Genomic DNA, 15,309 nt, shown 5'->3' on the forward strand with positions numbered 1-15,309 from the left:
TGTCTTTGGTGGTAGGAGTTTAGCAGACTGTGACTTTTGGAGGCCATATCCCTTGGCTCTGCAGGTCTGTGTGAAAGGACAGGAGAAATCCTGAGAAGAGGGCTGTTGCTCTAGTACGTCACTCTCCAATCCTTTCCACTGCTGGTGGTTTGATATCAAAGGAGCAGCAATGTCAGTGGCTGCTCTGCAGTAGCCATGAAGAAGATTCAAAGGGAGGTGAAACAGCTCTGAGCCCTGTTCAACCTCCTCCCACTCCGGTTTTGCCACCTGAAGTCCATGGATCCTCAGACCTCTGTCACCCTGCACTAGAGAGAGAAAACATCACGCAGATCCACTTTGAAGGATCTGGGCTGTGTTTTCTCCAAGTTTAGGGCTGTGCAGTGTCGCAGGAACATCCACATGCACAATGCTGACCTCTTGAGTGACTGAGCCAACAAATTCCATCAATAAATATTTTGCTACCTAAGTGCAGGAGAATGTTAAGGGGAATATTCTGCCTTCACAATGCTCCTGTGCAAGTTCTCTAAAGGGGATTTGCATGCACACTATGAAGGTAAAACAGAGCACAGCTTGTGCGCACAGTGGTACATTTTTGGGCTGATTAGAAACAGGCTTTCAGCAAAGATGCCGATTATCATCTGCATTGTGATAGCTCCCAGAGGTGCTGATTAACAAGCAGTCGGATGGGGTAAGGTGCCCTACAGACATGCAGTGGTGTGATTGCTGCCCTATAAAGCTGACAATCACAGGCAAGAGATTTAGATGAGTCTGTTCTCGGTTTTCCCCTCTCCATCTCTCTTGCTTTCTACTCTCTAGTTCTAAGCCCATCTGCTACATGTCATCTAGGTGTCTCCTGATGTGTATAACCTACCACCATTGTAGTGATGTGTTTATTAACCTTGTTAATGATGTTGCTTAACCACATACCAGCTGTTGCTGTTATGTAAAGCCTCTGCCCAATCCCTTATTATGTGGATGTAAGTTTGTACCTTGAGCTTTGTAACATTCCATCATAGAGAAACTTTTGTATTTGACTTACAATGTCTTATAGAAACTTTTGTGCTAATGGTATAATGTAATGATTTGTTGGCAAGAACTCATTGTAACTGAAACTCTATGTCAGAAATTGCAGACACCCCTAACTTTCATTGAGAAGTGTGCATCTGTATGTGCAATGGAATCAGTCCCTGAAGCCAGCCTGTCTGGATGACCAGTGGCCAGCAGCACCTTGATGGCCAGAGAATAATAGGAGTTGAACCCTGCAAAAGAACTCACCTGAGAAAGAGGCCCCATCAAGAGAAGCTCAAAGTCCCATCTGCCATTAGCTGGACTTATAGTCATACAGGGTCCTGAGCCAATGGGACAGGACAAGAGCTATGGACTGAAACATATAAAAATATGGATGCAAAGCTATAACGGGATTCTTCTTGTTATTACCGCTCTGCAGGAGTTAGACTCAGCTGGCTCAGGGGGCGGCCCAGGGACCTGGCCCACTCCCCTTCTTCCCCGAATGGATGGTACTGACTGCTCCTGAGTACCATGCTGACAGAACAAGCTGACGAAGGGGTTGTACAATCAGCTCGCTGCCCTGGATGCGTGACTGCATGCAGACGTACTGAACCCACTATTCCTTAGCTTCCTCCGCTGTCCCTGTGCAACTCTTTACCTGTGTAAGGGGATGAGTGCAGGAGGGTATGAGTGTGTGCCTGTTTCTACACGTCACTTTCAGAGAAAGGGGAATGTGTAGAAACAGCCTGTGTGTACTTGGAAGCTGGTTCCCCTTTTTCCTTTAATCTAACAGGGGTATTTAAGAAAATACATATGAGTGTAAACCTGCGGTGGTCTTTAGTGGAAATCAGGTAACAATTGCCATTTACCTCATGCAGCCTTTGGGCGTAGTCCTATTTATTATGGCCCAGTTTCTAATACGTATGCGGAAGAGCACCCTCCTTAATAAGCAGTACCGCTGAAGTTAATGGTACTATAGTTGCAGTAAAGTGCTACTCAGCAGAATGAGGGCTGAAAACACAGTCCTAAGTAAAAGAATCCAGTGGTGGTTTATTGCAGGACATAGGTGAACCACGTACCCCCATCTGACAGAACAAAGCCAGACCCAGTGGTTTGTTTGTTCACTTTTATATAACATAGACATTTACATAACATTTTCTTTTGGAAAGACTTCTCCAATCATAACTCCATTAGGCAAAAAGTGTATCCCACGGTGAAAAAGCAAAGGTTTTTCAAAATACTGTACTACTGACATACAACCAGCTGCTTGAAAGTATAAATTTAATTTATAAACATTTCTCATGGCTGGGCTTTTAAAAAATAAGATATGCACAACTGATACAAACAGAGGTACAGAAATAAGAACCATAAGAACAGTCAATGCAAATAACTCCCACATAATGGAAGCAGAAAGCAGCATGATATCACTTTAGGCAAAGAGATTTCTACTGTAAAAATATCTGTAGAAGCTGTAATTTTCACAGAGGCTGCTGCTGGGACAAATTTCCCACAAGAAAGAAATTTTCAGTGAGTCAATATAAATGTGGCAATGAAGTTTTGCACAAAGTTATAAAGATCAATTTATGCAGCTTTGCCACATAACACATTTGTAAATCAAGCAATTTTTCTTTTTGTTGTGCCATTAAATTATACAGGAAAGAAAACACCTACAATATAAAAATATTGGATGAGTCCCCCCATAAAATAAAAATCTGTTACAGCTAGGGCTAGATTTGTATAAGGGTATTTTCACACGTGAAAAGCAGGAATGGGTGCACAATAAATTAAATGCACAGAAATTTCACGCCAGTGCAAATACACACATTAACGTGAATAGAATATAAGCATATACAAAGTGCTTTGCTGAAACAGGGACTTAGGAAGCACATAAGCAACAGCTCAAATTACGAGGTAGGAACTAAACCTGTGTCTTAAATCACAAGAAAAACAGTTTGCATAATATTAGCCTGATTTTCAAAGGCACTGAGCAGCTACAGTTCCTGCTGATTTTAGGTAGAGCCGTAGAAGCTCAGAATCTTTGAATGTTAGAATTTGTACATGAGAGAGGCGTGACTTTGGGCAGAAGTCTGTGTATTCCCTCTCTCTCTCATCTTTTATCTGTGGTCTATGTCAGTCTGAAATGAAGGCTATTTTCTCTATTGCACATGACACATTGCATGACCAGAATGACTTGCCTGCACACTTTTATGAAAATCTAGCCTGAAATATCTCAACAAACTTGAGTGTCCTTCCTAAATCTTTTATTTGGGGAGATGAAAGTAAGGGAGGAGCAAAGAGTCTTGGAGCTTAAATAAGCTAGATGCAGAAAAGAAATCCAAACTTCCAAAAAGCCCACTAGTTCAGAGCATTATTCCGGATGAGAAAATACAAGCCCCCTGCCTCCCACAACAAAACAGAACAAAAGATTTTTAGTTTGAGATTAAAATGTATAGTTAGTACAAAAGTCCACTCTCACCAGCTCCAAGTTAACTGTCTGCTTTTTGGATTAAGCTGATGTGCATCTATAGAGATATGTTTAGATAATGTCACTTCATAAAGGAAAGAGCTAGACACAACCTCTTAAGGTTTTCAGAAAAATATGCGTTCACAATTCCTACTAAGTATGCTGACTACTGCAGAAGGCAGAAATCCAAAGTATTCATAGTTTATTTTATGAGCTACATAAAACCAAAGGGAGAGAATGTTTCCTACCATTAATTTGAATAAGATCCATTTCATCACAGGTTAATGTGCTCTATTTATCTTCACAGTAAAATTTCCTTTTGGCTGAGGTAACCTATTGCCTACTATTGGGCCATTGTTGTTCCTTACCTACAGTAAGCTGTTTACAAGATTAATACCTTGATCCAGAAAAGCACTTCATCCCATTGAAGCCGAGAGGATTACTAGAAGCTAGAAGCCACGCACATGCTTAACTGCTTTCCAGCGTCAGCACTTTAGTCAATTCACCAAGAACTCTGCCAGAATGCAGGATATGGTTTCTATGCTAGTATTTGGCATGGGTTTGGGCCATAAAGTGCTGGTCAGGGAAAGGGGGATTATTTAAATGAACTCTCCTCTCTTCTCCCAAGGGCTGCCTTAAACCAGTTTCAGGAGGAGCTATACACAGGCTTTCAAAGCTGTGAATACGCTTGGGTGAAATCACTTTGCAGATCAACATGTTGCTAGCCAAATTTACAAGAACATTATTTTTGTGCATTGGCAGGCCACTGACATTTGCAAGATCAAAGACAGTGGGCAGACATGACAATACAATGAGAACAAACATGCCTTTTATATAAGCCAACCACCTCATGCTGGGCTGGTTTCCCATCTGGAATGCAGACAGACCTGGGTTGCTGGTGCCAGGGATTGAACCTGTGACCACGGGGGCTACGGACCTGTGCTCTACTGCATGAGCTAAATAGCTGGCTACCTCTCAGCTAGGGCTGTAGAGCACAGACTTCACTCACCCTAATACAAAGTCTTGGGGTACTATGTACTTTCTGTGGCTACGGATGCATATCCCAAGCTTCTGAGACCTTCCAGGAGTTCTTCCCAGTCAATGTACCAATTGTAATGCTGACATATCTGGGTTACTAGCAGTAGGGATTGAACCTATAGCCTAGGGGAACTAAAGCCCTGATGCGCTACTGCATGAGCTAAGGCCAATGGGCCCTTCTGTAAGGCTGTAAAGCAGAGACTTCACTCACCCTAGCATAAGGTCTCAGTACCTCTAGCAACTACACATCAGAGAAGCTAGCATTTGAACAGTATTAAATGTCTGTTACAGATCATGACTGGTATCTTTTCCCTGGATCAGGAAGAGGCGTGAGAAACCTATTCTATGTTGACACAAGTACAAGTTCTGGCATTCAATCCAGGGCATCCCAGCCTGCTATTGTGATAACGACACAGCCCTCCTATTAGATCAGTCAGAAAGCACACACAAAACAAGCACCCTTCCATTTGCAGGGTAGTGTTTTAAAAATAAAGTCATTGGCTGCATTTTAAATCTACACGTGTGCAGCAGGGAGAAGAGATTTTTATTTCAGTCCAAGTTACTTTCTGTGGCTCAGTTTATATTTTACACAATTTTTAAAGAAAAACGATTTTCCCGTCCTCCCAGCCTCTATTGCTTGCGTGCCTGTGCTCTCAGCTGTTTTCAGCTAGATGTCAAGATGCTGTGGGACGCCAAGAAACACACCTAGGAAAGCTATGGTTATGGGATAGTGTGCAGAGTTGATATAAACAATGGCTCAGCTGATGTGCAGCATGTGATCCTGGTCAATAGTATTCATCTAACTCTGGACTCTTGGCATGCCATGTGCATAGGGCCCTTCCTGTGCGATGCTGAGCTCACTCCTTCATCTTAGTGGAAATTAAGTGATGGCTCCAAACACCTCACCGGCATAAACAACAAGAAGTCCTGTGGCACCTTACAGACTAACAGATATTTTGGAGCCTAAGCTTTTGTGGGCAAAGACCCGCTTCATCAGAGGCCTGCATCTCATGATTCATCTCATGCATCTGACTACGTATGTTTTTGCCCATGAAAGCTTAGGCTCCAAAATATCTGTTAGTCTATAAGGTGTCACAGGACTTCTTGTTGTTTTTGAAGATACAGACTAACAGCTACCTCTCTGATACTTCTCACCGGCATAGGCACTCAGGCCTAAGTCTACAAAGTTATCCACACTGCAGACCTGGCCACCCACCTGGAGGCCCAGTGACTTGATAAAGTCTCTGTATGGGCATAAGGATTTGCCTTTGCAGGACTGGGATGCTATTTAGCTGGAAGGGGAGTTGAGTGGGTTATTCTCTGAGTTCTGGTTTGAAAAGTTACACTTCTCATGGGAAACCCTGGTGCCGGTGCCAAGAAATTTGGTTCTGCAGGCAAAAGAGAGAGAGCTTCACCTGTTTGATGCCTCCTATTCAACCTCTTCACATACTTCCACTATGATGTAGTTATTCCCTCCAGGGTATATATTGATGGAAAAGGAAAGGTTACTCACCCTGTGCAGTAACGGGAGTTCTTAGAGATGGCTGTCCCCATGCGTGCTCCACCTAAGGTGTGTCAGCATCGCTGTGGCCACAGGCCGAAGATTTTCGTAGCAGCGCCCCTCAGCCGGCTGCCTGTGCGTGCAGCGCACAGGCTCCAGACGCCCGTGACAGCTACTGCTCATGCATGGGTGGCCTGTCGCCTCTGTTCTTCTCTGCTCTGAATGCCAATGTAGAAATCCAAAGCAAAGGGGAGGTGGGTGGGTGGGTGAGTGGTGGAGCACCCGCAGGGACAACCATCTCGAAGAACTCCAGTTACTGCACAGGGTGACTAACCTCTCCTCCTTCTTCAAGGGTCCCCGTGGGTGCTCCACCTTAGATGACTACAGGGTAGTTCCGAGGTTTGTAGGTGGGACTTTCGGATGCATTCCATGTGATGTTGAACGCATCCCCTAGACAGTTGCGGCCTATTCCATGCCTGGAGCAAAACAGGGGGCAGAGAATGTTGGCAGCTGTGGCAAACGGGTCTATCTTTGGGAAGTCCCACTTGCAGAAAGAGTGGTGGATGGAGGACTTGTTGATTTCCCACTCGTGATCTATTGAGAAAATGAGATGGAGATTGTCTGCTGGCATGTCGTTGTTTTGCGGGATGTGAGCTGCGACAATGTGGATCTGATGAGCGATATACCACCCCCAGAGTAGTACTGTTTCCTGGCAGAGTTGTTTTGAGCGTACCCCGCCCTGTATGGCTGTCATATTGTCTGTTAGTATGCGTACTGTAGTGCTGGAGCTCTGGGTGAAGACTTGCATGCACATGTACCGAACTTCTCTCAACTACAGGCGACTGATGCGTTTCAGTTGCTTGTTTGGGGACCGGGTACCGTAGGCTAATTGGTCCCCAAGATGAGTACCCCATCCCAAGAGGGAGGTGTCCGACATGATCGTGAGTGTAGGAAGGGGTCTCTGGAAAGGCACTCCTGCACATACATTGCTGGGTTGTGTCCACCAGGTGAGGGAGCTCCTGACCTTGGCTGGGACACTCAGTGACTTGTTCAGCGGGTGTGGGCGGGACCTGAATACTGCTCTGAACCATGCCTGCATGGGTCTCATTCGTAAACGTGCATGCACCACCAATATCGCTGCCGCCAAGTGACCTCTGAGGCATAGGCATTGCCTGGCAGGTACGGTCGGTGAAAGTTCCAGGCCAGTGACAAGGTCTTGTATTGTCTTCAGCCTGTGTGGTGGAAAAGAGGCTACAGCAGTCCGGCAGTCTAGGAGTGCCCCTATGAATTTGAGTTTTGTTGTCAGTGTAAGGGTGCACTTTTGAAGATTTATGCACAGGCCGAGGCTGGAGAAAAGAGTCCTGGTAAATGACATTGGATGCTTGTTCTGTGCCTGGGACTGGCCCCTTATCAGGCAATTGTCTAGACAGGAAAAGACGGTTACTCCCTTTGTTCGCAGGAATGCAGTGACTGCTGCCACGACCTTTGAAAAGATCCTCGATGCTGTACACAGGCCGAAAGGAAGCCCCCTGTATTCGTAATGTTGATTTGTCACAGTGAATCTGAGGAACGTCCTGTGTGCTGGGTGACTGGACATATGGAAGTATGCATTTTGCAGATCGAGAACGCAGACAGCCAGTCCCCTCTTTCCAGAAAGGGGATAATAATGGCTACCTTCACCATCTTGAATTTTGGACAGATAATGTGCCAGTTCAGGTACCTGAGGTGTAATATGGGTCTCCAGCCCCCTGAATTCTTTTCTGAGAGGAAGTACCTTGAATAGAGTCCCATTACCCTGTTCTCAGTGGGTACCTCTTCTATGGCCCCCAACCGATGTAATCGTTGTGTCTCTTGCATGAGGAGCAGTTTGTGAGAGGGGTTCCCAAAAAGGGACGGGGAAGGGGAACGGGGTCGGTGCTTGGAGGAAACTGCGTTGAAGATTGCCTCCTCCCAGGCTGCTTCTGGCATTGCTTATTATTGAATTGCCTGTTATTAAAGGCCAGTGCCTTGTATCTGTTATTGGACTGCCTGTTTTGAGGGCACTTTGAGGTGGTCAAATGGAAGCCCAGAGTACATAGGGTTACCCTTGAGTCTTTGGTAAAGTGTAAAGTCTCATTAGCACTCTCAGCAAAGGGGCAAGACATCTCAAAGGGCAGGTCTTACACCGTGGCCTGAACCTCTTTGGGGAAACAAAACAGTTGTAGCCAGGACCCTCACCTCATGATTGCTGTGGAGACGAGGGACCTGACCACAGTACCTGCTGAGTCTAACACCAATTGCAGGGCTGTTTCCGCGATTAGGCAGCCTTTGCTCATGAGCACCTTGCATTGTCCTGCTTCATTGTCAGGAATTGCGTTAGAGAAGGTGTTGAGCTTATCGAAAATGGGATGAGTATATTTGGCTAGCAGGGCCATATACTTGGCAGTTCAAAATTGTAGGCTAGCTGAGGAGTATGATCTCTTCCCCATTGCCTTTTCCAGTGTTTGTCCCCAGGGCTGACCCCGTAATTGTGTTGCTTTCCCCTCTGATTTACTGCATCCACTATCAATGAGTTGCAGTGCGGGTGAGTGACAAGAAATTCTGCACCTGACGGGGCAACATGGTATTTGTGCTCTCGCCTCTTTGAGATGGGCATGATCGAGGCCAACGTATTCCAGAGGAGTTTGACTGGATCTAGTGGAGCCTCATGCATTGGAATTGCCAGTCTGTTAGGTGTAGATGTCTGGAAAATGTTTGTCAATTTGTGTTTGAAGTCCCCTGATGTTGGAAGGGGCATTTCCAGTCTGTCTGTGACTCTCCTAAAGAGGTCCTGAAAGGACTTGGAATAGTCATCTGAAGTGGCAGGTTGTACCACTGAAGCAGTTGAAGATGGAGAAGTCAGGTGTGAAGGAAGAGGAGAGGGTGAGCCGTACTTCCCCCTTGAGTGTGAGGAACATTCTTCAACCTGAGACAGGCTGGACTTGCCAGACGAATGCTTGCTGGTGTGGGGTCTGCTCCTCAGCACCAGGACGGGTTGTAGCATGGGCTGTGGCCAAGGCTGTTGTTTGAATGCCCCCCCCCCGGCATGGGACCCAATACCGCCAGGTGGGTGGAATAGGTGGGGCTGCCCAGTGGTGTTGCCAGTGTGTGGCTGTGGCAGGTTAGGATGCCTCTTGTACTTCTCAGGGGCGGCATCCAGTCCTCTGAATCTGAGGAACTAGTAAAACCAGTTGCCCGGGTGTCACAACAGGAGAGCCTCAGGCTGTGTAAAGAGCTCTCAGTTAGCAGAGGAGCGCTTGGAGTAGAGGTGGAGTAAACAGCTCCTCCATGGAAGTGTAAGGCAGGAATGGTGGTGGCTGCGGGGGCATTGGTGCCAGTGGTATGGAGGGAGAGAAGCAGCAGTCGTGGCTGACAAAGTTTTGGTGCTTCTCCAGTACCAGCTTCTCAGTGCTTCTTGCATGCACTGGAGAAGTGAAAGCAGACACCACTGTGGGCTAAGTCTGCTGATCTGAGGCAGAGGGCTTGTCAGACAGCCCCACCGCTTTAGATAAGGAGGGTTTGGACCGCTCCTTCTCTCGCCTCTTCAGCGAGGACACCTGGGCTGCCCCTTAGCTGCAGGGAGGGCGGCAGCGCAGTGTTTTGAGGCGGCCCCTTGCACTGTCAGGAACACAGAGCCCACGGAGGCATACGACGTCTTCCTGCTTCTGGGGGATTTCCCCCTCCTCGTAGGGGTTGCCAGTGCCAGAGCCCCGTCAGTGCTCTCGACCCCTGTGGGCTGCATCCCGGGGGGGGGAGCCTGTTTGCTCTGCAGGAGCCAAGCCAGCTCTATGAGCCAGACGCGGAGCTGCTCCTCTCTGCCTCTGTGAGCTGGGTTTGAAAGGCTCCTGCACTGAGGACAGCCTTCAGTTTTGTGCTGGTGTCCCAGGCACCAGACACAGCAAGAGTGGCCGTCTGACAGAGGCACTGAGACGCCACTGGCAGAGCACTCTTTAAAACCCAGGAAACCGGGCACGAGTCAGTGGCTGCCTGTGCTTTAAGGCGGAGCTGGCAAAGGGCTGGGGGCCCTTTAAGAAGCAGCCTTGTCAGCAGCTCTCCTTGTTGTCAGTTTCCCTCTTAAACTTTCATAGTCCGTTTGATTTTACAGAGCCTGTTTAAAGACTCTTCTTCCTATCTCAATTGATTGTATGTTTGTTTTTCAGGGCGGAGGGAGCGAGAGGGAAATGCCACTGGAGCCAGCGGTGAGAAGAGAAGAACTGAGGTGACAGGCTGCCCGTGCGCGAGCAGCAGCTGTCACAGGCGCCTGGAGCCTGCGCTCTGCACGTGTGGGCAGCCGGCTGAGGAGCACTTTTACGAAAACCTTTGGCCTGTGGGTGCAGCGGTGCCGACACACCTAGGGTGGAACACCCACAGGGACCCTCGAAGAGGAACCTGCGGTTCTCACTGAACCGCACTCTTCCCCTGGTTTAAAATGGTCTGGGCATCTATGGACAAAGGCCACGTAACAGAGCTTCAGAGCTCAGATTGACTAAAATTTGACTGTAGGAGGACACAAAAGTCTCAGAGGCAACTTTAGCTTTCATTTTTGCCAGCGTAACCTGGCACGGGGATTTGCCAGCCTGACTCCCAGGGAAGTTAATTCTGACTTTATACCACAAATTTGAGCTGCCCTATTCTCATCTATCGGACTAGTCTATCTCGACTATTGGAGCTCTGAGTTGGGGACCCTGGCAACTCCTTCATTGTATTACGTAAAGCCTGACACCCTGTAGCTACTTCATGCAAATAGCTGCAGAATAATGATTTCTAGAGGGAGAAGCACAGGAACACAAAATTTCCATCGCCCCACATCCAGCTGTTAGAGTCAAGCCTCGGACAACTTCACAGTCTGACTGACATCCCTGAGGGGTAGTGGGTGGGGGGGAACATTTACTGATCTTCTGGAACTGTTGTTCCTCAAGATGTATTGCTCGTGTCCATTCCATGTTAGGGGTGTGTGCACCATACGCACCACCGCCAGAGATTTTTCCCTCAATGAGCACTAGGGCCATCTGGTGCTGGGCAGGAGGGTGGGTTGTGGAAGGGACATGAGCAACACATCTGAAAGAACTGTACTTATGGAAGGTGAGTAGCTGTTTTTTCTCCTTTGAGCGCTTGCTTGTGTCCACGCTGCTTTAGATGACTCACGTGCAGTACACAAGGAGGTGGGCTCACATTTCACGGACACGCTTATTGTAGTAGTGCTCTCCTGAAGCAGGTGTCCTCTTGAGCCTGTTTGCTAATGGTGTAACAGAATGAAAACAAGTTGCACTGACGAATAGGTTGTACTCCACCGCGTTCCCTTTGCTTGCCTTTCTTTGGCACTGGCAAGTACCCTCTCTGCTGGACCAGCGCTTTTTACATTCCTTCCACTGGAAATGCAAAAGGGTGTCTGGCCACGTGCACTACTAAAGGAGCACACTGCATCAAGACCCAAAGCACTCAGCCACGAATCTGGGCGTTCTGGCTTCCAAACCAGTCTTACAGAGGCTTCCAACTGGACAGTCACTCTAGCCTCTCTCTCTTTCTTCACACAAGGCTTAAAGTCCTGATTAATCTTTTAGATGAGCCTCGCCCAGATGCTCTGGAGAACTGGAGAGTGGGTTGCTCTCAGGCATAGACTTGCCACAGGAGGCATAAGGTTTGAACCCCAGAGACTGGGGCATGCTTGGGGTGAAGGGAGCCTCTCAGTGATAAAGATGTTCTAATTGTCTACATGAGTATTATTTATACTACAACTGTACTAAGACTAATAAAAGAGAATACTAATACTGAGAAGAAACCACTGAGAAATGCCTTGCCAAAGCAGTTGTTCCATGGTTACATCATGGGTGGTAAAGAAAGAACTGAGAGGGTATGGCACCAGAGGGTGCTGGAGTTAATTGAGAGACATTACTGAGAGAAAAATCCAGCATGGAACCTATCTCAGCAAGCACTCAGAAAAGAATCTGGCACAGAAGCCAAATTAATACTCTTCAGCATCACCTGGGTACTGAACAAAACCCTTGCTTTGTATGCTTCAATCCTGCCACTGGATTCACTGCTTGCATGGCTCCCTGTTGACTTCTTACATCTGTGACTTTGACAATAAAAAGTGGCATTTAGAAATCAAACTCCTTAAATAAAGGAGAAAGAGGAATTTTCTGAGCCACTATATGGGCTCGTCTGCATACTTGGCTTAATTTAATTTTTGACCTTCCCCCACCCCCCAACTCTCTGATTTGCTCACGTTGGCTACATCTACACTAGACCCAAACTGCGAAATGGCCACGCAAATGGCCATTTCGAAGTTTACTAATGAAGCGCTGAAATGCATATTCAGCGTCTCATTAGCATGCGGGCGGCCGCAGCACTTCGAAATTGACGCGGCTTGTCCCGACGGGGCTCCTTTTCTAAAGGACCCCGCCTACTTTTAAGTCTCCTTATTCCCATGAGCTGATGGGAATAAGGGGACTTCAAAGTAGGCGGGGTCCTTTAGAAAAGGAGCCCTGTCGGGACGAGACGCGCGGCGGCAAGGCGCATCAATTTCGAAGTGCCGCGGCCGCCCGCATGCTAATGAAGCGCTGAATATGCATTTCAGCGCTTCATTAGTAAACTTCGAAATGGCCATTTGCGTGGCCATTTCGCCGTTTGGGGCTAGTGTAGACACGGCCATTGATCATTTTTTTCTGATTTGTCCTCCTTGCTTATTGTTTTTGGTTCTCTGTGCCTTAACTATTGAGTCTGTTCTGGTCTGGCTATGGTCTGAAGAAGTGGGTCTGTCCCACGAAAGCTCACCCAATAAACTATTTTGCTAGTCTTTAAAGTGTTACTTGACTGCTTTTTGTTTTGATCCTCACTGGATTATGCTTAGCTCTGGAGATGTCTTCAATTTACTCCTGAGTGTGGTCAGAGCTCACAATAGTGACACCCAACTGGCATGGGTTAATGTCCTAGACCATTGCCAGGCAAGATTTCCCTGACAGGGCATAGTTCTGATTGGCACTGAAGCACATTGATACAGCTCTAGGAATTCCAAGACCTGGGCTTCTCTTCAAAGACATGGCAACCAGGCTGAAACAACTGTGTGATGGTTACCTGAGGGGGTGGGGCTAAGATGCAAATAATGAACTTGTGAGATGAGCTGCTGTCCAGAGCGAAGGAGCAAGGTATCACTGCACTGCCCCTCTACCTTCTCAACTATCTCTACTATTGACAACAGACCAAACTCTTATCTTAGCTGAACTGGTGCAACCCCACAAATCAATGGGCTTGGCATTGCTGTGCTGAAGAGTGGATCCAACATCCATTTGCTTTAAAAATAGGGAGAATTATTCAAACACAACCTTGTGATGCCTTATTTTCTAACTTTATACAAGTGACAATCACAAGTTATGTTGCCAGCTGGGAAGCATGCTGTCCAACTTTTTATAAACAGCGAAAAATATATTAAACATTTGATTATAAGTTAAAAATAAATAACACTCAAAAATAAATGCTCATAATCTGAAGCCAACTTGCCTTCCCACTCAATATTTAAAAATATAGATTTTTGTGTGGGTGGGGAGAAGTGGAGTCACTTTAAGAATTCCACATTTCTATTGGCAGTTCCAACTTTTTCATAGAAATTATCATTCTGATTGGGAAAAAACATCATTTCTGACAATTTTGTGATATTATGAATCTGAATGGTTAAAAAAAATGATTATCTTCAGAGCACAACATTCAGCTGAGGTTTTTCCTCATAGGATTAGTAGCCTTAGCCACAAAATCATCACTTTCAGAGGCAGCAGTGTCCAGATATAATTTTCCATTTCCTGGGATAATTTTCAATTCACGGATAGAGCCCTAAAAATGGCCACTACTTCTCCCAACTTTAACCCTGTAATGACCTTTGACACTGGCTGCTGATCATTATCACCACTGATCCTGGCTGAGGAGGACTTTAGGGGCATGCTTTAAAGACAACTAACAGCTCTCCTTAAGTGGACTAGACAGGTGAGTGTTGACTAACAAGAGGTACTGCTCCATCCCTTGCCACAGCAGACGAGAACTTTGCTTCCACAGCCCACCCAGCTGGCGAATGAGAGACCAGGACATCAAAGGTGTGTCTGCTACTTACAGCACTAATGACAGCAACGTGCATCAAACCAAAACATAAATCTTGATTCCAACAGGGTTTTCACTTGTTCTTCAGCATACCCTATAGGTACGATGGATCTCCAGAAACTTTGGTGATGCACACATGTGCCCCAAATTAGCCCACTTGAACTCCAAGTCACAATGCAGCTCCTTCATCATATCTGTTAGTGGGCCTCCACCTCTGTCTTCTGCAAGGGGCACGAAGCTCCTTCCACTAGTTATGTCTGATCGTTTCCCTGGATTTCCTGCAATCGTTTCTCTAAGCGATCCAGTTTAGCCAGATTTTCCTTCAGCAGCTTGCTGTTCGGAACCAGCTGTAAAGCTTTCTTGTAATAACTACGTGCAGTGACGTAGTCTCCCTGTGAAGGAGGGGAAGAAAGTGTCATTTGTATTCTCTGACACCGAAACATCATTGCCCATCCCGGCAAGCTCCATAATGGACGAAGAAAGCAATTTATAATGCGTGTCTGACATGTTTTGGGACAGCAACACTCCACTCATTATTAAAGCGGTCAACTGGTATGCAGAAGAACTCACTCTGTGCCTAAATTAGATCAACAGGGACATGGCAAGAAGCAGATTTGAACAGTGCTGTTATGTCCAAGTAGAAGATATGTATAATATGAGATAAACTAATATTTTAAAATACTCAGAATAATTACACTACAGTAAAATCATACAAGTACGAACTCACGTCTTGTCACCATATTTCCACCAACAGGTGTCAGTATTATGCTTCAGATGCTACGGTCTAGCTCAGGAGTCAGCAACCCCTGGCACAGATGCCAAGAGTGGCACATGAGCTGATTTTCATTGGCGTGCAAGTCTCCTTTTCTCTCTGATTGGTTGCTCAAACCGGGCATCCTACTCTCGGTGGTGTCTAGATCTGCTGGCTACTCGCCTGCTGACTACCATGTCAATCACCACCCGGGAACTGAACTAGGGATTTCCTGAGATAAAGGCACACATCTCTACCGCTTGAGTTACAGCCAGGATGTCTAGCTTGGGCTGTACCAGACTCATGTCCTCTGTGGATCAGACACAGGTGACAAGACACAAAAAAAAACGAACACTGAAGATGACTGAACATGTACTACTGGCGTGCCTGAAGGCAGATTCCACATTGTATTAGAAAGAACAAAAAAGTCCTCCTACTTGATTG

The 15,309-nt window shown here is 46.5% G+C and overlaps 2 protein-coding genes across 6 annotated transcripts in view; both read right to left on the bottom strand.

Annotated features, from left to right (window-relative positions):
• OVCH1 (ovochymase 1) overlaps nucleotides 1–6,948 on the bottom strand; it is a 63,379-nt gene extending 56,431 nt beyond the window's left edge. The window contains exon 1 of the mRNA XM_075000905.1: nucleotides 6,891–6,948. Coding sequence (XP_074857006.1) covers nucleotides 6,891–6,948 — 58 coding nt within the window. The remainder of the gene's footprint in view (nucleotides 1–6,890) is intronic.
• The window catches only part of TMTC1 (transmembrane O-mannosyltransferase targeting cadherins 1), a 262,529-nt gene that overhangs the window by 3,010 nt on the left and 244,210 nt on the right, over nucleotides 1–15,309 (bottom strand). For 3 of the 5 annotated variants that reach the window (XM_075006402.1, XM_075006395.1, XM_075006377.1), the window contains one exon: nucleotides 12,657–14,506. In XM_075006402.1, coding sequence (XP_074862503.1) covers nucleotides 14,366–14,506 — 141 coding nt within the window. In that variant the 3' untranslated portion in view covers nucleotides 12,657–14,365. Of the gene's footprint in view, nucleotides 1–12,656; nucleotides 14,507–15,309 lie in introns of those variants that run through there. The other 2 variants (XR_012647083.1, XR_012647084.1) reach the window with 1 other exon arrangement.

The sequence above is a fragment of the Carettochelys insculpta genome, chromosome 1 (assembly GCF_033958435.1).
Source record: "Carettochelys insculpta isolate YL-2023 chromosome 1, ASM3395843v1, whole genome shotgun sequence".
NCBI classification, from domain to species: Eukaryota; Metazoa; Chordata; order Testudines; family Carettochelyidae; genus Carettochelys; species Carettochelys insculpta.